Genomic DNA, 21,649 nt, shown 5'->3' on the forward strand with positions numbered 1-21,649 from the left:
ATGCAGGGGACGCGGGTTCGATCCCTGGTCCAGGAACTAAGATCCTACATTGGTCAGGGAACTAAGATCCCACATGCCTTGGGGCAACTAAGCCCGTGTGCCACAACTACTGAGCTCTCATGCCTCAACCGGAGAGCCTGCTTGCCGCAAACTACAGAGCCCATGTGTTCTGGAGCCCACACGCCACAGCTACAGAGCCCATGCACCCTGGAGCCTGCGTGCCACAACTAGAGAGAGAAAACCCGCGTGGCACAACTACAGAGAAGCCCACACACCACAACGCAGAGCCCGCGTACCGCAACACAAGATCCCACGTGGCTCAACGAAGATCCCGCGTGCCGCAACTAAGACCAACACAGCCAAAAATAATAAATCAATAAATAATAAACAAACCTTAAAAAAAATAAATCTGGAATGAAAAAGAAGCTACCTTCAAGTCATAACCCCCAGAACGTCCGAATGCGACCTCATTTAGAAATAGGGTCTTTACAGAGGCAACCAAGTGAGAATGAGGTCACTAGTGTGGGCCCTAATCGAATACGCCTGATGTTCTCATAAGAAGGGGTGCTCTGGACACAGAGACACACCCACATGGCGGGAAGACGATGTGAAGACAGAGCAAGGAGCAATGCCTCTGCAAGCCCAGGGCATCACGGATCGCCAGCAGCACCGGAAGCTAAGAGAAAGGCATGGGACAGGCTCTCCACTACAGCCGTCAGAGACAGCCAGGCCCTGCCAACGCCGTCATCCTGGACATCTGGCCTCCAGAACCATGAGAGAATAAATTTCTGTTGTTTGAAGCCACCATAATTTTGGGTGCTTTGTCTCAGGAGCCCCAGGGAATTACGACATTCTCCGACACGGATGAACCTCGAAAACTCTGTGTTGAGTGAAGGAAGCAAACACAAAAGCCACATTATCACCTGATTCCGTTTTCAGGGAATGTCCAGAATAGGTAACTCCATACAGACAGAAAGTGGATGCGTGGTTGCCAGGTGCCGGCGGCAGGGGGATGACTGGAGGGCAGCTGCTGTGGGTGTGACGTTTCTTTCAGGGGTGACAAAATGTTTGGAGCCCTGCACTGGGGGTTCCACTAGAAGCAGGGGTCACATGACATTAGTGATGCACTCGGTGCCACGGAATTGGTCACTTTAACGTGGGGAATTTTATGTTATGTGAATTTCACCACAATAAATTTTATTTTTCAAAAAAAATTTAAAAAGCCACTTGGGTGGCGCAGTGGTTAAGAATCTGCCTGCCGATGCAGGGGACACGGGTTCGAGTCCTGGTCTGGGAAGATCCCACATGCCACGGAGCAACTAAGCCCGTGGGCCACAACTACTGAGCCTGCGCTCTAGAGCCCGCGAGCCACAACTACTGAAGCCCGTGCGCCTAGAGCCCGTGCTCTGCAACGAGAAGCCACCACAATGAGAAGCCTGCACACCGCAATGAAGAGTAGCCCCCGCTCGCTGCAACTAGAGAAAGCCCACAGGCAGCAATGAAGACAAAACGCAGCCAAAAATAAATAAGTAAATTAAAGTAAAAAAAGAAAATATTCCTTCTTTAAAAAATAAAAAAATAAAAGCCACTTAGACTGGAACTCCCTCCAAAACCTTGACCTGTGTCCCCAACTCGCTCTTGGGCCCCAACTGCATCAGGTCTCAGACCTCCGCCCCACCCCTGCGGGTCTCCAATCCCTCCACCGCATTTCCGTGTGGTTTCCCCCGTACCCCTAACCTCCGTTCTGGGCTTCACGCTGGAGACCACACGCTCACTCCTCTCCTTCCCCACGATCGAGCTTGGGAAGAAGCCGTCTACACTTGCTGTCTCTGCTTTGTTAACGCCCATCCACTTCCCAACCCACTTCAGCCGGGGTCCCAGGTCCCTCCTGTGTTCCCAGGCTGCTAGGACAGGGCATCCGCAGGGGCTCACCCCGCCTTACTGCAGGGCTGCCATTCTCAGAAAGCAGAGCCCTCAGAGGGGACTGGAATGTGGTCCCTGTTCCCACCGGCACGTGGGTGCTCGCGCGTGGCGCCCTCTCCCCCGTAAGGACATGTGCTTTGTGGATTCTGCCGGGTTTGAATCGCGGCGTTTTCCTTCTGTAAAGAGTGGCCCATCCTGACTCAGGTCAGGCACCCTCCGGGGCACCCCTGATTCTCCCTTCCTGTCCAGCCTGATTTGGGGGGCACCACCCCTCCCTTCTCCTTGGTGTCTCTCTCTTTTTTTTTTTTTTACAAAGTTCTTTTTCACTAAGGTGAAATTCACATAACATAAAATGACCCATCTTAGAGTGAACAATTCAGGGACATTCAGAACATTCTCAGTGTTGTGCAATCACCCCATCTACCTAGTGGTAAGACATTTCCGTCACCTCAAAAGGAGACCTTGTACCACCATCAATCACACACACACACACACCCCAGCTCCTGGCAACCTCCAATCTGCCGTTTGTCTCCAGAGTTTTACTGATTCTGCATATTTCATATGAATAGAATCATATAATATGTGACCTTCTGTGCCTCCTTTGTGACCCCCGAAGGATCATTAGCTCACAGAGGACAGACCCACACTGGTGATGGCGAGTGGGGTCTTCCCGAGCCCTGAGGAAACAGTCTGGAACGTATGGACTTCTTAGGGCATTTTCACCAAGCAAGACAGCCCAGTGCTGATGCTACCTGGCGGAGCCTTCCAAGGGAACCACAGAGGCAAACAGCATCGCTGAAAGATGAGCTGTGAGCTCACGGCAGAGCAAGCGACCACATGGCACCTGGGGGTGAACCGTCTCCTCTGAGCAGAGCCCGGCTTCCTCTGCGTCCCATCCAGCTCTGGGAACTCAGTTCACCTCAAACACTTACTGAGTTAGACCCCAAGGCTCGCTTCCCTCTTTGAAGGGTTCATGCAAACATTTATTTCTGCAACATATTTGCCCAAAACCTCCCCAGTGCCTCGATTTCCCCCTCTGCAAAGTGGGGGTTATAATAGCAGGGATTCCATAAGCTGCCGTGAGGTAACAGGAAACCAGGGACTCGGAGCCCCGAGTTCAGGGCCTGGCACCCGGGAAGCATAAGCGAACCTAAGCAATGGGGGTGATGAACAGGGACAACAGAGGGGGGGGATGTCCTCATCCTCCAGCAGCTCCAAGAACACGGTAGGGGAGGGGGTTCCTAACAGGGCTGCCAGAATAAGCAAAAAAAAAAAAAAAAAAAAAAGTGCAGGATGTCCAGTTACTTCCGAACGCCAGATAAACAATGAATCATCTTTCAGTATACGTACTTGGCAAACACTGCACAGAACTCACGTATACTAAAAAGCGATTCGCTGTTTATCTGAAAGTCAAATGCAGCTGGACGTCCTCTGGGGATCTGGCAACACCAGGAAGGAACGAGCCAAGAGACGCCCGTGACCCGTGCGGCAACACCGTGACGGGGAAACCTCGCCCTACGAAGGAGCCACGGGGCCCCGGTTCAGAGTGCGGGCGCTCAGGAATTGCGAGAAAACAGCCTTGAAGAAGGTGCAGGAGGGAGCTCCCAGGAGCAGAGGGGGCCTTCAGGTGGAAAGGCCACAGGAAGAGCCAGCGAGTGGCCCACCTGGGGAGCTCCGAGCTCCCTGAGCTGGGGAGAGAGTTCGCGGCCCTGGAGGGTTTCGGAGGGAGAGACGGGGCCAGAGAGCAAGCCAGGGGCCTGGTGAACCACACAGCCCTGACTTTTCCAGAAGGCCATAAAATGGGTGGATACAGTTCCTGGGATCAATGCAATGGGAGGGCAACGATGTTAAGGGTCGCAGTAACCCAAGAACAACTGGCCAGGGGTCACTAAGGAGGTGATGTTGGAAACGAGGGGCGAACGAGCCTCACTCAATGCAAATGCTTCCTTCTTTCTAAGACTTCCTGACCAGTCTCTCCCAAGGCGTGTATCTGTGAAGTATCTGTGAAGTATCTTAGTGTATCCAGACTAAGTTTTACCTTAGTCTGGTGCTTCTCAAGGTGTGGTCCTCAGCCCAGCATCATCTGGAGCTCCCTAGAAATGCAATCTCTTGGGCCCCATCCTGGATCTAATGTATCAGAAGCCCTGGGGGTGGGCCCTGCAATCTGTGTTTTAACACGTTCTCCAGGGAATTCTGATGCACTTCAAAGCTGGGCAACCACTAGGACCATGTAAGAATACACCTGCTGTGGCCTATACCCAGGCCACCTGAGTGCAGGCGTGCCAGCCACCAGGATTCCCAAGAACCCCAGGTGATTCTGATACTGAGCTGAGGATGCCTGGCTGGTAGATGCATTCAAAGAGCAACCCCAGGACTTCGCTGGTGGTTCAGTGGTTAAGACTCCACGCTTCCACTGCAGGGGGCATGGGCTCGATTCCTGGTCAGCGAACTAAGATCCTATGTGCTGTGCGGCCAAAAAAATAATAAAAAATAAATAAATAAAAATAAAAACCTTTCCAAAGAGCAACATCATGGGTCCTGTTTTTAAGGGGCCGCCATCTTGGAGGAGAGACAAGACTGTGACCAATGGCCAACCAAGCAGCAGGTGACAAGTGTCAGGGGCCCCAGGAGAGCTGTAGGAGTCCAAGCAGGGAGCATCCTTCTGCTTCCTGGAGGAGGAATGGGGGTGAGGTCCTGAGGCAGCAGGTGCCCCAAGTCCTCCTAGAAGTCGGGCGGACAAGGAAAGGACACGGCCAGTGAAGGGGAGGCAGACAACAGCTAACAGCTCACGATGACAATGAAACCACCGTAGCTGCAACGATCGGTACTCACGGTACAGCAGATAAATAGCTGACATGTTGATATTAGACATCTTACCCAGCATTGGACATATACGAGCTCATCGAAACATCACGGCAGCCCCTGGGGGTGGATGCAATTTTTTTTTTTTTTTTTTTTTTTTGCGGTACGCGGGCCTCTCACTGTTGTGGCCTCTCCCGTTGCGGAGCACAGGCTCCGGATGCGCAGGCTCAGTGGCCATGGCTCACGGGCCCAGCCGCTCCGCGGCATGTGGGATCTTCCTGGACCGGGGCACGAACCCGCGTCCCCTGCACTGGCAGGCGGACTCTCAACCACTGAGCCACCAGGGAAAACCAGATGTAATTTTTTTATCCCCATCTTACAGATGAAGAAATGGATGCCTTGGTCAATTCCCAAGACAGCACTTTTAGTCTCTGCTCGATAAAAACACGAGAAAACTTCCTGGTGGGCATTGTGTTGTGCAAGTGGGAGAAAACAGATAGTAAAACATGACTTTCTGGATCTTCCAAGTGGAGAAGAGGGAAAGGATGGTGGGAGCAGGGAAAGCTGAGTCCACCAAAGATGCCCACGTCCTAATCCCTGGAATCTGTGCATATGTGACCTGACCTGGTGAAAAGGACTTTGCAGATGACATTAAGTTGACAACCTTGAGTTGGGGAAACCATCTGGATTATCCCAGTGGCCCCATGTCATCACAAGGGTCCTTATAATGGGAGGCAGGCGGGTGAGAGGAGGAGATGTGAGGACAGAAGCAGAGGCTGGAGGGATGTGATTCCTGGCTTTGAAGACAGAGGAAGGGGCTACAAGCCAAGGAATGGAATCAGCCTGCAGAAGGCGGATAAAAGGCAGGGAAACAGATTCTCCCCCAGAGCTCCCAGAAGGAAAGCAGTCCTGCTGACCTTTTGATTTTAACCCAGTGAGACCTGTGTCAGACTTCTGACTTCCAGGACTGTAAGAGAATACATTTGTGTGTTTCAAGCCATCAAGTCTGTGGTGATTTGTTACCGCAGCCCAAGGAACCTGACACACCATCCATCCATCCATCCATCCACCTACCATCGGTCCCAGGAGGAACCCAGCTCTCTGAGCTCCCAGACCCCCAGTCCTCCTGTGTCCAGCGCACTGCTGACCCACTTGTCCGCCTCCAGCATTGGACCATGAGCCTCCCCGGGCAGTGGCTGGTCCTATCCAACTCAGAGCCAAGCGCGCCGCTCAGCGCTTGGCAAAAGAAAGTACTCAAGGGCTTCCCTGGTGGCGCAGTGGTTGAGAGTCCGCCTGCCGATGCAGGGGACACGGGTTCGTGCCCCGGTCCGGGAAGATTCCACATGCCACGGAGCGGCTGGGCCCGTGAGCCATGGCCGCTGAGCCTGCGCGTCCAGAGCCTGTGCTCCGCAAAGGGAGAGGCCACAACAGTGAGAGGCCCGCGTACCGCAAAAAAAAAAAAAAAAAAAAAAAAAAAATCCTATGATAAGCCATAATGGAAAAGAATATGAAAAAGAATGTGTGTGTCTGTATATATATATGTGTGTGTGTGTGTGTATATATATATATATATACACACACACACATATATATAACTGAATCACTTTGCTGTACAGTAGAAATTAACACAACATTGTAACTCAACTATACTTCAATAAAATAAATTTTAGGACAAGTAGGAACAAAAGAAACCACTGAAGTACTAGAAGAAACTGTGGACTACATTTCAAAAACATCTCAGAGTAAGAAAGGACGTTCTGAGTGCCAGATGAAGCCAGAAGCCAGGAAGGAAAAGACTGATAAATTCACTACATAAAATCGGGTTGTCTTCTGCAAGAAGCACCACATGCAAAGTCCAAAGGTAAAAACCACACTGTGGAAAATATCTGTAGCTTATAACACCGATGAAAAACAATTCCCCAAACAAATGAAGGGCTCTTACTCATGAAGAAGGGAAAAGACTAGCAGCTCATGTTTTTCAAAAATGGGCAAAGGAGATAAACTAAGAGTTCACAGAAAGGGAATAATGATGAATAACTCTGAAACATGAAACGATCATCAAACTCATTTACAATCAGAGATTCGCATTCAAGAGACTCCAGTACACCCTCCGCCACCTATCTGATAGGTAAGGTTCCAGAAATTTGTAACAGGAGAGCTGGTGACAGGGGGTGGGGATGGAGCCTCTCATCCGAGGCCGGGAGGGGCAGGTGAATCCAGATGAGCCCCAGTGGAGGGCAGTTGGCAGCATCAAAGTTGAAAATGGACCTGTTCTACTCATATCTTTTACAGATTTATTTACTGCAGAATGGTTTCTGTTCAAAGTCATCCACTGCAATATTGTTTATAGTAACTAAGTAGGAGAAACAACCCGCGTGCTGCTAATAAAGGATTGGTTAAATTAATTACGGTAGCACCATACCGTGAAACCCTTTGCTGCCACCAAAATAAGAGCACAAACTTTTTTTTTTTTTACCTATATGGAAAATGTTAAATATATAGGGCAGTATAACTTACATACAGTCCTGTACACAAATCCTGCGTGTGCCTGGACGCACTTCTGCGCATGTGTACAATAGAGTAACCCCACCAGGTGCCATGTGGAACCTCTCCAGCTCCCAAAAGGCTCCCTCGTGCCCTCTCCCGGTTGACAGCCCCCCAGAAGATGACCAACCCTGGGACTTCTATCAACATGGATTTGTTCTGCCCGTTTGGGAACTCCATATAAAGGAAATTGTACACATGTACTCTTGCATCTGGCTGCTTAGCAAGGTTCATCCAGCTCGTTCCATGATCTGTAAGTCACTGTCTTTCATTGCTGTGTAGTACTTCCAGGATGCCATTGCATGAATATGCACGATTCATGTAACTCTTTGCATGTGGTTGGGTGTTTAGGCTGTGCCCAGTTTGGCCTCTTATACATAACACTGCTGGGACCACTGTGTGCACATCTTTTAGCAGATAGAAGCCCCCATTTCTCCTGGGCACAGACCTAGAAGTGGACTGCGGGGTCACAGGGTGGGTTTACATGCTTTTAGTGACAGTAGACACTGCCCAACAGTTTTCCCAAGTAGTGGTACCATTAGCAATAGTTTGAGAAGAAAAAAAAAAAGGTGCAGCATATCATGAGCAATATGCTCGCCTATGTATAACCAAAAGGAGAAGAGAATGGATTTGCTGGTATAATCAGGGCACACGTCCAGCAGAAGCCACAGAGACCGGGGGCTGGGTCACCTTTGGGGCTGGGAACAGGGTGGTGGAAAACCGAGGCAGTGACAGACTCCTACTGGACCCCCTTTTGTATCTTCTTGAATCTTAAACCACCCATAAGAATTGCTGATTCCAAGGGGGAGAAACCAGTCCCGCCCAAGCCTGGGGGCAGAGCTGGTGCAGGGCGGGAGGGGCTTCCTGGGGACAGGGATGCTTGGAGAATCAGACTGGGCCGGGGCTAACTTGGGAGGGAGGGGCAGAGGCTGTGACCAGAGGGACCCATAAGGAGGCCAGTAGGGCTGGGCGCACAGAGCAACAGGAGGCTCAGATCCTGGGGCGAGAGTGATGTAATGAACTCAAAGGGCCTGCCCACTACTTTCTTTTTTTTCCCTTTTCTTTTCCCTCTCTTTTTTCCCCCTACTACTTTTTAATACTTGTGGGGCGGTGCGGGGGGAGGAACCCTAACTGCAGAAATTGGGTGGAGGCCCACGTCTCACTGATCTGGGCTCTGATTCTAGTTCCCCCAGCTACCAGCTGTGCAACTCTCAGCAACTCCTTTGACTTCCCTGAGTCTCAGTTTTCTCCTCTATAAAATGGGAATGATACCACACACGGAGCATTGCTGAGGCGGGGGTTCTTAAAGTCCAGCCTCAGGTCAAGATGGGTTTCAGAGGTGTTCTCCAGTCCCTGAAATCACATCTAGGTAGTGTTTGTGGTCTGTGTGTGTGTGTAACGGCGGCGTGACCCCAGACAGCAAAGAACTGCCAATAGGACATGAGATACTCAAGAAAACATATGTTGTTGGGGGGTGGGGTGCAGTGCAGTCAAGGGGCCAAGAGAGAAGACAGCAGAGCTAGGAGGTGGCCAATGGATTGGGGACCAATAGGTGGCTGGCAAGGTGAGGAGCCTGGCTACACACAGGGAGATTGGCAATAAGTAAATATACCAAAGCTCCTGGGAGCTGGCACTCTCTCTGCTGGTGAAGGGAGTTACAAATATGTAAAGAGCTGGCACCAGCCCTGGGGTATTTATTGCATTGAACTCTATGATCAACTATATTAAAAATATGTATGTGTACACATACACACAGGTATAAAACTGAATATGGCTCTAACAGTGTACACCGTACACACACACCTGCTCTGAGAGGGCCCAGAGGCCGTAATACCCTAAGAGCATGAGCACACATCATACCAGATCTTGATTTCTTTTTTTTTTTTTTTTTTTTTCCAGTACGCCGGCCTCTCACAGCTGTGGCCTCTTCCATTGCGGAGCACAGGCTCCGCGGCCATGGCTCACGAGCCCAGCCGCTCCGCGGCATGTGGGATCTTCCCGGACCGGGGCACGAACCCGTGTCCCCTGCATCAGCAGGCAGACTCTCAACCACTGCGCCACCAGGGAAGCCCCAGATCTTGATTTCTAAATACCATTCTTCCAGTGACAAGAGAGCCAAGACTCCTGGGAGAAATGGCTGATTCCAGGGCTGGGGCAGGGAAGGTACCACATGAGTCTGGAATTTCTTGGGATGCCAGAGAGTAGGCAAGTGCTCAAAGAATGATGGGAAAATGTCCAGAGGATCCAAAGTCACCATGAGAAAAGGCTTCTATGGCCAAATCTGGGCACCAAAATAAAAAAAAATTGATGGTAACCAATATTAACCCACCTAATAGAATAGGAATTTGTGAGCTCATAACGATATATGAATGAATACACAAAGAACTACATGAAGAGGGGAAAGCGGCAGCTCTTCCTGATATCAGAACACACGTAATAAATGAGGGAGGAATGATGAAATTGGAAAATTTCTGTCGAGCAAACATTATAACAGTAATGGAAGATGGCCAACAAACACATGAAAAAATGCTCAATACCACTAATTGTTAGAAAAATGCAAATCAAAACTACAATGAGGTATCACCTCACACTGGTCAGAATGGCCACCCTCACAAAATCTACAAACAATAAATGCTGGAGAGGGTGTGGAGAAAAGGGAACCCTCCTACACTGTTGGTGGGAATGTAAATTGATACAGCCACTATGGAGAACAGTATGGAGGTTCCTCAGAAAACTAAAAATAGAACTACCACGTGACCCAGCAATCCCACTACTGTGCATATACCTAGAGAAAACCATAATTCAAAAAGACACATGCGGGCTTCCCTGGTGGCGCAGTGGTTGAGAGTCCGCCTGCCGATGCAGGGGACACAGGTTTGTGCCCCGGTCCGGGAAGATCCCACATGCCACGGAGCGGCTGGGCCCGTGAGCCATGGCCGCTGATCCTGCGCATCCGGAGCCTGTACTCCGCAACAGGAGAGGCCACAACAGTGAGAGGCCCGCGTACCACACACACACAAAAAAGACACATGCACCCCAATGTTCACTGCAGCACTATTTACAAGAGCCAGGACATAGAAACAACTTAAATGTCCATCAACAGAAGAATGGATAAAGAAGATGTGGTACATGTATACAATGGAATATTACTCAGCCATAAAAAGGGACAAAATTGGGTCACCTGTAGAGACGTGGATGGACATAGAGACTGTCATACAGAATGAAGTAAGTCAGAAAGAGAAAAACAAATATTGTGTAACAATGCATATATGTGGAATCTGAAAAAAATGGTATAGACGATCTTATTTACAAAGCAGAAATAGAGACACAGACAGAGAGAACAAACATATAGATACCAAGGGGGAAAAGGGGGTGGGATGAATTGGGAGATTGGGATTGACACATATACACTATTGATACTACGTATAAAATAGATAGCTAATGAGAACCTACTGTATAGCACAGGGAACTCTACTCAATGCTCTGTGGTGACCTAAATGGGAAGGAAATCCAAAAAAGAGGGGATATATGTATAATTATAGCTGATTTGCTTTGCCGTACAGTAGAAACTAACACAACATTGTAACGCAACTATACTCCAATAAAATTTTAAAAAATAAATAAATAAAAGTAATGGACTCAGGCAAGGATCACCAACAGAAAATGAGAAACAGGCTACTGACATAGCCTTAACGCGACTCGTCATAAAATACCAATTGATTACAATGGGGAAACAGTAACTTTATAGAAGAGAAAGCTGGCCAGTAAGAGTGGAGAATTCAAGCACAGAAATCAGGCAGACCCAGGTCGGAATTCCTGGGCAAGCTGCATGGGCCTAGGCAAGTTACTTCACTTTCCAAGGCTCAGATTCCTGCAGGGATTTCTGTAAGGATTCAAAGTAATATGGTGCATCCACAGATGTTCAGTGGAACATTGTTCTAAAAATTAAAGAAGGGAAACTACCTAAATGCCCATCAGCTGGGGAGGGAGGTTAAATAAAAATGCCTACATAGCCATTAGAAAAGAATGTGCTGCTATTTACAATAGCCAAGACATGGAAACAACCTAAATGTCCATCGACAGATGAATGGATAAAGAAGATCTGGCACATATATACAATGGAATATTACTCAGCCATAAGAAGGAATGAAATTGGGTCATTTGTAGAGACATGGATGGACCTAGAGACTGTCATACAGAGTGAAGTAAGTCAGAAAGAGAAAAACAAATATATTAACACATATATGTGGAATCTAGAAAAATGGTACAGATGAACTGGTTTGCAAGGCAGAAATAGAGACACAGAGGTAGAGAACACACGTATGGACACCAAGGGGGGGAAAGCAGGGAGGGGGTGGTGGGATGAACTGGGGGATTGGGATTGACATGTATACACTAACACGTATAAAATAGATAATAAAAAAAGAATGAAATAATGTCATTTGCAGCAACGTGGATGGGCCTAGAGATGATCATACTAAGTGAAGTAAGTCACAGAGAAAGACAAATACCATGTGATATCACTTATACGTGCAATCTAAAATATGGCACGAATGAACCTATCTACGAAACAGAAAGACGGACAGACACAGAGAACAGACTTGTGGTTGCCAAGGGCAAGAGGAGGGAGAGACGGAGAGGTGGAGGAGGGATGGAGTGGGAGTTTGGGATGAGCAGAGGCAAACTATTACATAATAGGACGGATAAACAACAAGGTCCTACTGTAGAGCACAGGGAACTACATTCAATACGCTGTGATCAACCATAATGGAAAAGAATATGAGAAAGAATACATAAGTGTATAACTGAATCACTTTGCTGTACAGAAGAAATTAACACAACATTGTAAATCAACTAGACTTCAATCACATTTAAAAAAGAAAAGAAAAGAATGTGTTTGATTGGGATGTACTGCAGGGATGTGGGAGACTGGATCAGCTACTGATGGTGTGTGCAGTAGGAGCCTATGTATGTAAAAAAAAAAAAAAAGACTTATGTTGTTGTGTATAAATAATAGTAACTACTGTGATCAGGTGCTGCCCTGAGTACTCCATGCGTACTGAATCATTCCACTCCAGAACAGATCTCCGATGTGTGTACACTTGACCCCACTGGAGAGAAAACCGAGTCACTGGAAATATTAAGAAATTTGCTTAACATCTTCTGCTGGCTGCGGAACTGGACTTTGCAGCCAGGTAGCTGGTGCTGCAGACACCAGTGTTCCTAACCATAGCCTCTCTAGAATTGCATAGAAAGGGGGCCAGGACCACCCAAGCAAATGGTAATCTGATTACAGCAAACTGATTAGTTGGCAAACGGTACCTCCCTCCACCCCTCACCAAGGCGGAAAGTGAAAAGCAAAGACATGGGGCAGTGAAGGAGGAATCTCAGACTCTGCAAACTTTTACTGGGGTTTATGAAAAAACAAACAAACAAAAACTAAGACAAGTTTCGAAAGGGAAAAGAACAAAGGACAAAGAGGGAGGCAAATAAAGAAAAAAACCATGCAGTGTTCCTGGTTCATAAAAGACAGTTGAAAAATAGCAGCTAACATTAGCCTAATTCAATGGTCAATGAAGGTGAAACTGTCACTCAAATTTCAATATGCTGGTACTTGGGGGAGGGAGGGGCAGAGAGAGGGGCAGCCCAGTGGGTTGATTTCTGAAACTGGAGATGAGGTGCTGCTGAATGAGAGGAGAGACCGGCAGGATCCCCCAGGCAGAGAGGTACCTCCCAGATCAGAGGAGGAAGGCCGTGTTCCAGGGCGTGCATGACATGTGGCCCATGGAAACAATTAAAATGAGAATGTGTAGCTTGAGTGCAAATCTCAGTTCTCCAAGTCCCTGCCACCTCCTCCAGGAAGTCTCCCTGGATTGCAGCAGTAGCATCCCCACAGGTGACAGGCATACACAGGCTGTATCCAACTCCTTTCTTACATGCACTGCTTTCCTTCATGGGGCTTATCTCACTTTGTAATTATATGCTCAGTATATAATTACTTGATGACTTACCCACCAGACTATAAACTCCACTCAGTAGACGGGTGTTTTACTCACTGAAGGGGTCTGGCCTCAGGAGGACAGATGTCACAGGGATGGCAAAGCAATGGTTCTCAAACTCACTGAACATCAGAACTACCCGAGGGCTGGTTACAGCTCAGACTCCTGGACCCCAGACCACGTGTGAGGAAGAGCTTATCTAAAGAAGCCACAAAAGTAGGTGAGGGTCAGAAGGCTGTGCGGAGCCTGAAAAGGAGGAAACCAGATGGCGAGAACTTTCCGGCATCTCCGACTACAGACCTCACACAAAGATGCCCACCAGGCCGGCTCGGCAGATGTGCTCAGGAGGGCACGTGCTGAGTGCAACGCCCTGCTGGCGCTGACCTGAAATTCTCATTTTTCACGACGGGACCCCATACTTTCGTTTTGCAAATTATGTAGCTGGTCCTGCCCTCACCACAGAGCACCTCCCTGGGCACGGAGCCAAGCACTCGACCCAAGGCCAGAGAACGAACAAGACAGTGATGATTCCTGATAAAACCCGTCGTCATGTTTTGAACTAGGCATTGTGCAGCGTTTTAAACCATTCTCTCATTTATTCTGTTTTGTTTTTCAAATTTTTTGGCTGTGCCTCGTGGCATGCGGGATCTCAATCCCCTGACTAGGGATGGAACCCGTGCTCCCTGCACTGGAAGTGCAGAGTCTTAACCACTGGACCGCCAGGGAAGTCCCTCTCATTTATCCTTGTTTTGTTACTACGGTGATACTCGTGTGAGTATCTGCATACATCACCTAATCTAATCTTCACAAAGAGTCAGGGAACGGCACCCACGGGGAACCTCGAAGCCACTATGGGCACATCCCCGCTATCAGACAAAGACATTCTGATGTGGAGAGATGAAATAAGTTTGCCCAAACTCACGTAGTCATAGTGATGGAACCTGGGCTCCACCTCTGGGCTTCTGGCCCCAGTTCCTGCCCTAAACCAAGACCTCCTGGTTAGGAGCAATCTTCTAGGCCAATATTCTTTCCCCCATACCCACAAGGTCCCCCAGATTCAGTGTTACTGGAAGGGCACAGACCAGAGGATCCTGAGATGTACACGGGGTGATCCTGTGTGTCAGCTGTAAATCTACCAGAGCCCGACCACAGTAGTCCGGTTTCAGAGGTTTGAAATATAAAGAATACTTATGGGTAGTGCCTGACTTTATTCTAGACATTTCAAGTCTCTCTTACCCTGGGGACTCCAGAATCATGAACTTTGAGCACATCTTGCTTGGCATGTACTTGAGTTTCAAGTTGGGTCAGACACGTGCTCTGCTGGGCTCTGCTCCCTGCCCACGGGAAGTCCACGGGGAAGACAAGCTGGAAGAACACAAGCCATTTCCAGGGATTCGGGGCACACTGGCGGGGTCAATCAACGCAACCTTAAGAGTGTCTGCAACCTCCATAGAAGGTTACGTATTTCCCCAGTGTGACCCACAGCTTTCCCCCAACCCCAAATACCCGTCCAGATATTTTCTGCAAGGAACATAGTATTACAGGCTGAACTGTGCTCCCCGCAAATGCCTGTGCTGAAGTCCTGACCCCCAGCACCTCAGACCGTGACTGTATCTGGAGACAGGGTCTTTGAAGAGGTGGTTAAGTTCAAATGAGGTCATTAGGATGGGCTCGAATCCAATGTGACTGGTATCCTTGTAGGAAGAGGAGATTAGGACACAGAGGAAAGACCAGGTGAGGACACGGGGAGGAGACGGCCGTGTGCACGCCTGCGAGTCCCCTCCCCTTAGGAGCTCGGGGATCTAGGCTCCGTTATCCGTGATAAAAAGGCTCATGACATTGGCCTGGAGCAGGGTTTCTAACAGGGCATCTTCAGACGTACTCTCAAGAGGCCACAAGTTTTCTGAGATCTTCCAAACCTTGAATATGTGTTTTAATAATTAGCCTACTATAATATATAATATAGACCTTCAGGTGGCCAGTTTATAATGAAGAGCTGTGATGTGACCCTAGTGCCACATGTGCATCTATGCCAACAATCAGGTGACACATTGAAGGGACGCAAGTTTCTCAGGGGCTCAGAGAGAAGAAATGGCAGGAGAACGGAGCCATCGCACAGCAGGCGGTGTTGACATCGGCGCATCAGCTTTAAAACGTCTCACTTTTGAAGAGTGTCGCCTTGTTGCAAGTGAGGCCGTACATGAACCCAGTCTCTGCACACGGCTACTTGCCACAGGTGATGTGCAGCAAGTATGGTCATCACATACGGTGAAGAAACATCCCTTCCACAAGGCCTGGCACTCACCTTATCAAGTGAGCCAGCCAGTTCTATGGTTATCAAATGAAAGCCTTTCAAACTGGCATTCACGGGCTGCTTGCTGGCAGCTGGGGTGAAGTATGATGCAGGTGGTCCTAATCTAGCAAACACATTCTTGATCCATTTAAATGCCATTCTCTACATATGCATGTAATTAGACATTCCCAGTATGAGCTTTATCAAGATCAAAATTCAAGAGAGTCTAAATAAAGACTGGACCTCAGGACTAACACAAGGAGACAGCTGGGCAGCAGACTTTGTGCCAGGTGTGGTTCTGTCATTTAAGGAACCATTTCTTTCTACCATTGTGGTTGGCAGGCTCTAAGACGCCCTGCCTCCATTTCATGACATCCTCGTGTAATCCCCATCCTTGTAGAACCAGCTGGATCTGGACTCCTTCCAATGAACTGAACATGCCACAAATGAGGAGATATCACTTCCAAAACTGGGTTATAAAAAGTATCACTCTGGGGCTTCCCTGGTGGCGCAGTGGTTGAGAGTGTGCCTGCCAATGCAGGGGACACGGGTTCGTGCCCCGGTCTGGGGGGATCCCACATGCCGCGGAGCGGCTGGGCCCGTGAGCCATGGCCGCTGAGCCTGCGCGTCCGGAGCCTGTGCTCCGCAACGGGAGAGGCCACAGCAGTGAGAGGCCCACGTACCGCAAAAAAAAAAAAAAAAGGATCACTCTTCTTTGGGGAAGCTAGCTGTTGAGCCATGAGGCAGCCACGAGGCTGCCCCTTGGAGAGGCCCATGTAGCCAGGGCCAGAGACCCGCCAACAGTCACAAGAGGGAGCTTGGAAGGGGATTCTCTCCCCTTGCACCCAGAGAGCCTTCAGATGAGACCACAGCTCTGGCGAGAGCTGAACAGCCACCTCACGAGAGACCTGGAGCATCCCCCAGATCTGCGACCCAAAGAAACTGGGAGAGAATCAACATTTGTTGTTTTCAGCTGCTGCATTTGGGAGTGATCTGCTAGACAGCAATCCACAACGAACACAATCATTCGACCTCACTGGTTGACTTTTAATGATACATCACCAGTCACATCAAAATGCAGTTGCTACATGTGTACTTCATAATTTTATTATAAATGTAGTTCGCTTTTATTGAGTTATAAGCACATGGCTATGTTTGTTGCAAATTTTAGGCTTCTACTTAGTTAAGTCACAGTTTTGATACAAATAATTTAAGACAACACTGGGGGCTTCCAACACATTTCTTCAAGATGACATATAATGGGCTTCCCTGGTGGCGCAGTGGTTAAGAATCCACCTGCCAAGGCAGGGGACACGGTTCGAGCCCTGGTCCAGGGAGATCCCACATGCCGCGGAGCAACTAAGCCTGTGCGCCACAACTACTGAGCCTGCGCTCTAGAGCCCCCGAGCCACAATTACTGAAGCCCACGTGACACAACTACGGAAGCCCGCACGCCTAGAGCCCATGCTCCGCAACAAGAGAACATTGAGAAGCCTGTGCACAGCAACAAAGAGTAGCCCCCGCTCGCCACAACTAGAGAAAGCTCATGAGCAGCAATGAAGACCCAATACAGCCAAAAAATAAAAATAAATAAAAACAAAATAAAAATTTAAAAAAAGATGACATACATTGCTAAATTTTGAGAGACACCAATGATATGTATATGTATGTGTGTGTGTGTGTGTGTGTGTGTGTGTAAACCTCAGAACGCCTCTTCCTGCAACCCAAGTGTGATCTCTTAAAAACGCAAATCTGACTGTGTCTGCTCTGTTTACTGCGTTCCTCACGTTCAGCACATCTCTGAATAAATGAATGACTATCACGCCCCAACGTAAAACCTGTCGGTGATTCCTTGTTGCTCTATGGATGGAGCCCAAACTCTTTACAGGGCCCAAAGGCTCTGTGAGGTCCACCTCGGCAGCCTCGGCCTCTCCCACTAACCCTCGCACCTCACTCCCTTCTGCCTAGAACTCTCCATCAACTCTGCCTTCCCACTCACCCTAGTCTTTGCCATTCCTATGAGTCTTAAACATCTCTTCTCATTAAACAGTCAACTATGATCTGTAGTTTGGGACCCATCTCTGCCCACCAGACAGGGTGCCACAAGGGCAGGGAGTGTGTGCATCTTTTTCTCCACCCTATCCCTGGCGTGCAGCACCAGCCTGACACAGGGTAGATGCTCCATGAATCTGGGGTGAATGAATAACCAAGACACAGGTCTGCTGGAAGCCAGGCTTCACCCTGCAGAGCCCCAGGAAGATGGATCCATTCACAACAGGGAAGGCAGCAGAGGATATGGAGCCGTGCCGGTCTCAGTTAAGAGAAGGGAGCCCTGAGGGTCAACGATAACTTCCTGAGTTGGTACTGAGTCATCTGGGAAGCAGGAATTTCTGGTCCAACATTTTCCTTGTCCAAAGCTCAGATCAGCAGAGAGAGCTTTTTTCCAGTAATGAAAGGGGATCTCCTATACATTGTTCTTTTCATGACACTGGAAATGCAGCAAGAATGAACCATCTGCAGAGCCGTAAGAACTGTGCTGATTCAGCCTCAGAAGCTCCTAACTCTGGGTCCTCCCCCATCCCTGTCTCAACCACCGATCCCCTGCCCAGTCACTCTGCCATTTAAGACGGTTGGATCTTTATTTATTTATTTTATTTTATTTATTTATTTTTACATCTTTATTGGAGTATAATTGCTTTACAATGGTGTGTTAGTTTCTGCTGTATAACAAAGTGAATCAGTTATACATATACATATGTTCCCATATCTCTTCCCTCTTGCGTCTCCCTCCCTCCCACCCTCCCTATCCCACCCCTCTAGGTGGTCACAAAACACCGAGCTGATCTCCCTGTGCTATGCGGCTGCTTCCCACTTGGATCTTAAATTAAACTTCTCTTGGGGTCTCTGCTGTCAGCCTCCCCCATGAACTCTGTTTTGGATACAACTGTATCCTTACCACCTGGCCGACCTGAGAGCCTCTGCTGTCAGCCTCCCCCATGAACTCTGTTTTGGATACAACTGTATCCTCACCTCCTGGCCGACCTGAGAGCCTCTGCTGTCAGCCTCCCCCATGAACTCTGTTTTGGATACAACTGTATCCTTACCACCTGGCCGACCTGAGAGCCTCAGCAGCCTCATCTAACACACCGGTACAGTAACACAACTCAACTAGGGGTGAAGAGACACAGCAAGTTCTCAATAATAATTAGTATTATAACTGAGCTGACTCGGCAAAGTGGAGGGGGGCTTCAGAGCCTGCCCAGGACACCACCTACAACAAGTGCTCATGAAAGAGAGTTACGACTATTATGGAAATGACCACGGTAAGCAAACTTTGCTTCTTTTTCAAATGTTTCTGAGGAAAAAAAAAAAAAAAAAAGAGTTCAAATTGGAGGATGTAAGTGTGAGAACAAAGACTGTCACCTGGCCTGGCCAGTCTCCTCCCTCATCATGCTCCCCATTTACCTTTATTTCAATCTCCTGGGTTTGATGAACTGCTTTTAAAGACAGGATACTTTGTTTCTCTGCCAGCCTTTGCGGCTGGCTGCCTGGGTCTCCTGTCTCGCTCCACGTCCACACTGCTAAGTCGTCACACACCCTTCGGGGTGCAGCTGAGAACATCCCGACCACAGCAGGTGGGCGAGCCCCCACCACCACATACCTACAGACAGGTTGAAGACCTGTCCCACTCTCCAGGGCCCCTATGGGGGCATGAAGCCCACTTTGGTGCAGAGATCAAATTCGCCCCAGCATCTCTATTCATGATACATCATCCCCATACCTGGCACACCTGGCACACCTGGATACCTGGCAAACCTGCACATCCCATAAAATTTGACTGTAAGCAATTACATCAGGAGCGTTTGAAAAATACCTAGCTCGATGCAAAAATCAAAAGATGTAAAGAAAAGAAAATAGACAAAGTAACATAGAACAAGCAACCACGTTGGCAAATTAACTTCAAACTCCTTCAACAGAATGAGTTATGTGGCATATAGGGAGAGAAATGGATTTCGGCAAAACAATGGAACTCTGCATCCAATCCATGGTTAACATACATGTCGCTTCAGAATAATAGAGATTATCTGAGAACTGCTAGTTATGCGGCCCCGTGGTGTACCACCCTAGCACCAGAATTCTCACTTTAGCATCCATTTATAAAATACTAGTTTTTTAAATGCACAAATACTAAGACCCGTACAACCAAAATGTTTTGACTGTTATCAAGTTTTTCCAGCTGACCTCTTTCATTAAAAAGTAAATTTAACTTGAGGTTTCCCTCCAGCCATGGAAAGGCCACGAGCACCTCCAGAGTTCCACGTCAGGAATTTTATTTTTGAATGACTGATTATATTTTAAAAAGTGCAGTGACCCAGAAATGCTTTTGCAGAAATTCCATGCTCTCTGCTCGTGTATCACGCAGAGTTCTGCTTACAAGCTACGGAGAAAGTTGGGGGTCACCCCTTGACCCTGCTTCATCTCTGGGTCCCCCACATGGAAGGAAGGGCTTTTGGGGACAGCTTTGTCAGTTTCTCTGCTGGTAAAAACTCCCCTGGCCCTAGAATCCTGTTGGTTTATCCTAGAGGATCCCCTGGAGGCTGCAAAGTCAACACACAAATCTGGGTGGTTTTTTTTAAAGTGTCTCTGGAGATGTGGGAAACACAGGTGGGAGGCATGGCCACTCTTGCCTTGATTTCCACCATTATTGCTACTATTCATGCTAAAACATTTGCACAACAGTTTTTGTTTTTTACGCCGCTCTAATCCCCCCGCCCCATTCAAGTCACTTTAAAAAATCCGGATAGCAGCCTCGTGTGAAGACCCGGTAATTAAAATTTTCTGGAGTCAGAGAAACCAAAGTTAGGTTCCTAGCTGGGTCATTTGCTAGCCGCGTGTCCCTTAAGGGACATATTTCCCCTGTCTCGGCCTCAGTTTTGAGTCCGCAAAATGGGCTGGCAGGCGAGGGTTAAAAGGCGAGCGCCGGGCCCAGAACAGAAACGCGAGCTGGCGTTGCTATAAAGACACCTTCTTTCTAGAACCAGGGGGAGGCGGGCGAGCTGGAGGAACGCAGCCCGCAGCGCGCGGACGGGCTCTTGGGGTGGGACGGGGTTGGGGGGGGGCTGTGTCGGGTCTCACGCCCCGCGCCCGGACTCACCAAGGTTTCCAACTCGCCCCTCTCCAGCGGCTGGTACTGGTGGCCCCCGCCCGAGAAGGCGAGTTTCTTCAGAAACTTGGAGAAGCGTCCCTCGACCATGGTGAGCGGGCGGAGGCCCCTCGCCCAGCCTCCCGTCCCGCCGGCGGCCGCCCCTGCCTGAGTCCCTCGGTCCCTGGCGTGGCCGGGGCTGGCTGCGCGCGCCCAAGCCTCCCGGGCCAGGCCCACGTTACCAGGTAGCCGTCTACCTGCCCGCCGCAGCTGAGGCCCCGCCCCCGAGGCGGAGCTGCGCCCCCGGCGGCCCTCGCGCACCTGGCCCCGCCCCGTCCGGCGAGCTCGCCCGAGACTTTCTCGCCCTTAGGGGCCGCGGCGGCCCGGGAAGGCCCGGAGGCTGCAGAGGCGCCTAGCTGTTTCCCAAACTTGCCAGATTATGCGATGCATCTGGAGCGGGGCGGGAGGGGGCGGAATGGGTTGGAGATGAGCGATAAACGCTTGTTTAAAATGTAGATTTCCACACCCCTCCCTACCCTGGGCCGGGAAGCTGGACTTTACCAAGCACCCAGGTGATTCTCATGGAGAGCCACGTGTAGTCAACTAAGGTGTTGGGAGCGCTGAGTCAGACTCCTACAGCTGCTGCGAGGCTCGGGACCAGCCTCGTGGCCTCTCTGAGCCGCGGTTCCCAGTTTATGTTATTGAAGGAAGAGAAAGCTAAGACCTCACCTCGGCCCTGGGCGTGAATCCCAGGAGCTGGAGGGTTTGAGGACCCCTTTGGGCGCCACCGGGTGCTGCATGGTCTCTGAGCTCTCTTTCCTCACCTGCGGAATGGGTTCCTGGCGCTCACTAATCGTGGGGCTTGGGGTAGGTTTCTAAAATGTTCAGAGCATCAGTAACGGCCACCATGATTGCACTTCCTTCCCAATGAAGTTGAGGGCATTT

At 49.3% G+C, this 21,649-nt stretch overlaps 1 protein-coding gene across 1 annotated transcript in view; it reads right to left on the minus strand.

Annotated features, from left to right (window-relative positions):
* ATP2C2 (ATPase secretory pathway Ca2+ transporting 2) overlaps positions 1-20,815 on the minus strand; it is a gene marked incomplete at its 5' end in the record, with an annotated part of 82,181 nt that extends 61,366 nt beyond the window's left edge. Inside the window, one exon of the mRNA XM_079724275.1 lies at positions 20,717-20,815. Within this exon, the coding sequence (XP_079580401.1) occupies positions 20,717-20,815 (99 nt within the window). The remainder of the gene's footprint in view (positions 1-20,716) is intronic.
* Between the last annotated feature and the right edge of the window lie 834 nt (positions 20,816-21,649).

The sequence above is a fragment of the Hyperoodon ampullatus genome (genome assembly GCF_949752795.1).
Source record: "Hyperoodon ampullatus genome assembly, chromosome: 18".
NCBI classification, from domain to species: Eukaryota; Metazoa; Chordata; class Mammalia; order Artiodactyla; family Ziphiidae; genus Hyperoodon; species Hyperoodon ampullatus.